This window comes from Hippocampus comes, unplaced genomic scaffold, assembly GCF_001891065.2.
Source record: "Hippocampus comes isolate QL1 unplaced genomic scaffold, H_comes_QL1_v1.1 scaffold174, whole genome shotgun sequence".
Classification (NCBI taxonomy): domain Eukaryota; kingdom Metazoa; phylum Chordata; class Actinopteri; order Syngnathiformes; family Syngnathidae; genus Hippocampus; species Hippocampus comes.
Genome location: NW_017805983.1, coordinates 9,157,289 through 9,163,513, shown reverse-complemented (window position 1 = coordinate 9,163,513; position 6,225 = coordinate 9,157,289). Strand labels below are relative to the sequence as shown.

The window sequence follows — 6,225 nt, the reverse complement described above, 5'->3', positions numbered from 1 at the left end:
CGAACAGGAGAGACAGGGAGACGAGAGAGAGCTCGATAGCGCGACAGTACAGAGAAAAAAACTACACGGTGGAAAGTGGAAAGGTGAGAAAATGGATAGGCAACGCAATGAAATTTGGACTGATTTCAACTGAATTGATAGTTCAAAGGCAGCGTGTAGACTGTGCAAGGTTAAAATATCCAATATCAAATTTTAATTGATAATTTGTTGTGTGGTAATCAAAGCTTACTTATGTTGTTTTACTGTAAATATTTAAACACTTATAAATATGCACAATCAGAGATTGGAACTTTTTGTTGACCTTGTTTTGAGATGGGTCTTTGTTTTTGTACTTTGTAATTTATTTTTTTGTAGCACTCCATGTTGTACGCCATGTTGAGTATGTTCAGAAGAATATAAAGCCATATAAATAATAAATATTTGATATACTGTATAGTTTTTACATTCGTAATTCATTTTACACATAATTTTACATTATTTTTGGGAGTAAACTAATTTAAGCAACAAAAAACTGAGGAGCCATTTGGGAGCCGAAAGAGCCGGCTCTTTTTAGTGAGCCGAGCCAAAAGAACCGGCTCTCTAAAAAGAGCCGGAATTCCCATCACTAATGCCAATATTTCAGCGTGAGCATCTTCTCCATTCTCCTTGCGAGTGTTTTACTTTTATAATAATAATAATACATTTCATTTATAAGCGCCTTTCAAAACACTCAAGGACACTTTACAATCAACTTTTGTATCAGTGTGTTCCATTGTCACTTTCCCTTTCATTCCGTCGGTCATTCTTTGTCAAGATACCACTGTACCGGAAGCAAGCAGCCAAATGATACGAAAGAAAGAGAATAGACCATTGAGAATAATTTAATTGAACCGATATTTGTATTAATTATGATTGCAGTGATGGCGCAATACTGCAGCAACGTGTCTCACCTCATCTCGCCAACCTTTGAGACAGCGCAGTGACGGATCACGTCTAAGGTTCGACAGAACATCGGCCACTGCCTCGGACCTTTTGGCATAAGAGTCCATCCAGATTGTCGCACAGTGACAGAGCGCCCCCAAGCGGTGGCTGAAACACATCTCCGTAGCGCGCCAACAGCGCGGTTACGTGCGGCGCAATCCAACCAACTTTGATTCCGTTAACCTCAAAACGAAGACAATTCGCACGACCAGACCCTGCGAACATCACTTAAGTGAGTGAATCGCGTTCCGGCCAAATTACCGTAACATGACGTCAGCATTTACCTGGCAAATAAAAGTTATTCATTCGCTGGAGGACCTGGAGTATTTTATCCGACCAGACAGAGGTAGTCATGGTAAACTGCAAGTAAGACGGAGCAGCTTCATGTAATTCACTTCACTCTTGCTACTCGGGCATAACAACAACACTCGCAAGCTGACGCGTGTCCAGATATTTGTTGACATTCACTGGTCAAGGCTTGCTTACCTTACTGTCTTCTTCGTGGTTTAACGACATTAGTGAATCTGCGCCATCCATTGGTTTTTGTGTGGAAGCGGACTGCATTCGCTTGGAAAAATATACACACACGCACACGCACATGCACATGCACACGCACACACACACGCACACGCACGCACACGCGCACACGCGCGCGCACACACACACACACACACGCACACGCACTATTTTTTCGGATTGGATTTCTGTTTTTCAGAATAATTTATTTCCTGTTTTTGGAATATGTTTTTTTTCCATTTAAAAAGTGCCTTGTTTTTTGGGGAATACTGTATTTAATTTCTGCTTTCCAGAATAACAATTTTTTCTGTTTTGGAGAGTATTTTTCCCTTTTTTTCGGAATATGTTTTCCAATGACAGAAAAAATAGCCAAAAAACTGCCCCCCTGAAAAATAGAACCTAATCCCCTGGCCAATCAAGCATTTTTTCACCAAGTAAATGCAACACGTTAATAATTTCAATACAACAACTCGACAGTATGTGGCGTCAGTCAAAAATAATGTTAGGTTTTGAATCACAATTTACGTCGAGAAGAAGAAGCATCAGCTGCGCACTGGAAATGTAGATTTAGGAAGTCGCAGGAAGATGGAAATTTGTATTTCAAGTACACTCAAAGTATTTAGTGACTTTATCTTTTTGGATGAACGCCAGCTCATGCGCCTACGTGTGGTTTTTCCACCATAACTAAATAAACAGTAAAGTTTATAGCGACCCAGAGCTGCCATTGAGTTAGCATTAGCTCTGCTAGGTATCCGCTAACTGGCTAACATCAGTGATACACAAGGTAAGATTTTGTTAAAATAACAATTTTGTAGTAATAAAGGAGGTAAGTTTAGCGGCTCTTCACCTCTTAGCCATTCTGTTTATTTGTTTGTGAAACAGCACGTAACCATAGTATTAGCTGTGCTTTTCACTCTATCTATGTCTTTCTTTATTCATCCTGTTTTCCTTCCTTCAGTTGTGCATCATGGCCTCAGCTGACGTGAAAATGCCAGAAATGAGTGAGGTCGTAATTGTGACAGTGTCCGATGACACGTCTGTGGCGGAGGAAGATAAAGCGGTGCTGGTGGCCGCACAGCTCAGCCATCAGCCAGGGTTTGTACGAAACTGTGAAAAACGATCACCAGCAATGCTACAGCCTGTTACGCCTTTTGTGTTTCATTTTGGTTTTCTTTGCAGGGAGCAGGTTCTCACAGTCACTCATGTGGAAAACGATGATTCGAGTAAAACAGATTCCTTGTCCAATGAGGAAGCAGTCATTGGTAAAGTGACTTGCATTATCTGTTCAATATTATGTACGAGAGCTGCTATACCATTTCATATTAGAGAACATGTTCTATTTTCATAATGATGTTCAACCCGCAAATGTATTGGTCAAATCTGGCTCAAAAGTGGAACAAAAGTTTTACTCAGATCTTGTTAGATTTCAACTCATTGAGTATCAAAATTAGACTAACTTTTTTTTCCTGGTGATGCCACCTCAGAATGGTCACTGTAATGAAAGAGAAAAAATGGGATTCCAACCAACACAATTTAGAATGGAACTTGATCCAACACAGGAAAGGGTCTGAGCCCATAGTAAGCCATAAGCCATACAACTACTATCAGGGTGATATAGTCGTCGAGTGGTTAGCATGTCTGAGTCACATTTCTGAGTTTTGGGGCTTAAAATCTCAGCTTTGGCCTTCCTTTGTGGACTATGCATGTTCTTCGTGTGCTTGTATGCATTTTCCCACCTGGTATTAGGTTGATTGGGACTCTAAATTGTCCATAGTTGTTAATGTGAGTGTGAATTGTTGTTTGCCTACATGTGGCCTGGGATTGGCTCTCAGCCAGTTCAGGTGTATCCAACCTCTCTCACCCAAGGTCAGCAGGGTTGATCTCTGGTCTATCCCACTCGCAACCTTGAGGAGGACAAATAAATACAAAGTGGATGGATTTACAACTCACAATAAATATACCAACCAATTTTCGCGATGGGATATTAATGTAAATAAAAGTCAACAGTACCCAATTGATTGCCCAGCAAATGGTATGAACTCCACTAAGTGACAGTATTGCTTTGCAAATACCTTCGTTTCCCCTCGCTGTTACATGTCAGGCATGTACAAAGAGGGGAAGAGGGGGTCATTTTACTTATAGTTTATTAATCAGTGGTTAACCGATCTGGTCTTGCGTCACATTAAGGGATGTTAAAATTATACATTTCTCGTGAATGTTTGTCACTTGTACAGCAAAATATAACAATTATTAGACATTTCACTGGCCATACGGTTACATTTTGGTGTTATTTCATTTATTCAAAAAGTTTTGTGCCATCTTTACAACAACAAAAATGTGAATAGCTTTTTATCATATTGTCCAAAGTAAGCAAATACTGTAGAGTGAATTAAGTTGTTCCAAGCACAAACCCCTGTGGCACTGTAACTTTTTTTAACACACGCTACTAGCTTATTTTATTGTTGACAAACTGGAATCAACATCACAATCAGTTCTTTATTGGCTGTCGGTGAATATGATACGTGATTTAGAAAAATAATGCTGCCAAGTTATGCTGTATTTTATTGAGTCTTGGCTTTATGAGTTTGACCCTGTCTCTGTGTATGCAGTGAAGCTAACGGAGGAGGTGGACATGGAGGCTGATGTGTTGTACCCCATCACGTGCGGAGATGCCACAGCCACATTGGTGTGGAAGAAGTTTGTTTGCCCCGGGATTAATGTGAAATGTGTCCAGGTACATCTTAGCCAAATGATAATGATTCTTAAATGCACTGGATGGACTTGATCTACAAAACTATAATTTACACCTCATGCTTATGTGTTGTTTCCTCCAGTTTAATGATCAACTCATCAGCCCCAAGGAGTTTGTCTGCCTTGCAGGCAAGTCCACACTGAAGGACTGGAAAAGAGCCATCCGACTCAACGGTACCATGCTCAGGTATAAACAGAAAAAAAAAGTTGAAAAAAAATGTTGACATATTTTGCACCCATTGAACTTACGGTTCAACTTAGTAAAGTCGTTCCAGTCGAAGTACTATAGAGTGAAGTTCCACCTAGTGGAAACAATGGGGTAAGAAGCATAACCAATTTATTCTGGTGATGTATTATCAAATTATGGACACCTTGGGCCTCAATTAAACGGTACTGTGTTGCATTGACATTTTGCCTGTTTATTAGTAACAACTGTTATTGAAGGTGAAGCATGTTAAGGATATAAAGATGACGTGTAACCACAAGATTTTATTCCTCAGGAAGATCATGGATTCCGGCGAGCTGGAATTCTATCATCACGCAAAGGTCTGCTCCAACACCTGCCGCAGCACCAAGATTGACCTATTGGGAACTAAATTGGCCACCGGCTCGGACCAGTCTGCTGACCTGGCTGCTGCCACCTCATCCACTGCTTACTGTAAGTAGATGAGCCTACAGCTCGTGGCTGTGTGATGTTCTACATTATGGTCTCTCTCCCCGCTAACGCCTAAGCCCTGTACAGGTATACCTTTAAAAAAAAAATAATAATAATAAAAAAAAAACAACCTCAAACGTCACATGTATTGTACTCTATAAATGCCCTCAAACTTTAAACTGTCAGCTATTTTTCCATCTACAGTATTCTCTCAGTATAGAAAGGTGCTTTTGTTCCTCAGTGTTTGTTTGGCCTTGGTAGAGGTCTGAGTCATGTCCCTCCTGCCCGCAAATATTTGTGGAAAGCAGTAAAGGACTTTTGTCAGGATACTGCTAACACACATGCATACTGTACACATTAACTGCATTTTGAAAATTGTGTCAACACGACAGCCTTGGTTGATATCAGGACAATGGGATGATGTAGTACTGAGAACCATTTCCCATATGTTGTCCCTTTTGTATATAAAAAGGCAACCAAAAATCGTACATCCTGTCCTTGGTTTGCAATGGTACCCACACAATCTTTCGAGGTTACAAACGGTATGAAATGAACTGATTTGCGCAGCAAGGTGGACCTGGTCATGCGGCAGAAGAATGCCCTTGCTCAGTTACCACCATACTTACTGTTTTTCATTGGACTGTTTTAAGCTTACAGCTTCCAAGTGTTTTTCATGCAAATATTTAGTATAATAATCGCTTAATTACTGCGTTAAGTAAGGCTCATGACCCAATTTGCAAAGAAATTCAGGTTAGGTCAACGGCATGGGAATGGAACTCCATTATTAATAAAGGACCCCCTGCACCAACAGTCACTTCCTAACTGTTATACTTCAGTATGAGATTAAGTTAACCGGTAAGATGTGACGTAGCCTCGGGGGTCATCTTTAGCCATATTGTACTGATCAGCCTGGACAATCATTGTGTGGACATCCACAGCAGGGAAAATTATAATTATCGTTATTATGGTTGTTGTTATTATGGCCCAAACATCAAGCAGTGTAATCCCCTCTTGGAATGGCTGTTTTTATTAGGTGTACTGTAATTATAAAGTAGTTGTGAATGTTTGTAAATGTTAGATTTAGAGTCACACAGTCTGGTTCATCTCTACAGCTGTGGACAAAAATTGTTTTACTCAACTGGAAAGTCCAAAGAAATCGCACTAAACTACTACTTTTTTAAATGGTAGATTTTAGCAAGGATCTTGGAAGATGATGCACAATATTTGCTTTTGCGTGCTACATAAAATTATGTGGCAACCGGGCCTGAGTTTGACACCTGTGCATTACAGTAACACCTGGTCCCATTCATGTAATACATTTCCAAAGCTGATCCCTCCAATAT

The 6,225-nt window shown here is 40.2% G+C and overlaps 2 protein-coding genes across 3 annotated transcripts in view; one reads left to right on the top strand and one right to left on the bottom strand.

Moving 5' to 3' along the window:
• tpk2 (thiamin pyrophosphokinase 2) overlaps nt 1-1,358 on the bottom strand; it is a 5,381-nt gene extending 4,023 nt beyond the window's left edge. Inside the window, 3 exon segments of the mRNA XM_019890670.1 lie at nt 930-1,028; nt 1,030-1,175; nt 1,245-1,358. Coding sequence (XP_019746229.1) covers nt 930-1,028; nt 1,030-1,175; nt 1,245-1,314 — 315 coding nt within the window. The 5' untranslated portion in view covers nt 1,315-1,358.
• Nucleotides 1,359-1,998: 640 nt separating this feature from the next.
• The window catches only part of gmeb2 (glucocorticoid modulatory element binding protein 2), an 8,390-nt gene continuing 4,163 nt past the window's right edge, over nt 1,999-6,225 (top strand). For both annotated transcript variants that reach the window (XM_019891609.1, XM_019891608.1), the window contains exons 1-6: nt 1,999-2,260; nt 2,435-2,571; nt 2,656-2,738; nt 4,086-4,210; nt 4,311-4,414; nt 4,728-4,885. In XM_019891609.1, the coding sequence (XP_019747168.1) occupies nt 2,444-2,571; nt 2,656-2,738; nt 4,086-4,210; nt 4,311-4,414; nt 4,728-4,885 (598 nt within the window). In that variant the 5' untranslated portion in view covers nt 1,999-2,260; nt 2,435-2,443. The remainder of the gene's footprint in view (nt 2,261-2,434; nt 2,572-2,655; nt 2,739-4,085; nt 4,211-4,310; nt 4,415-4,727; nt 4,886-6,225) is intronic.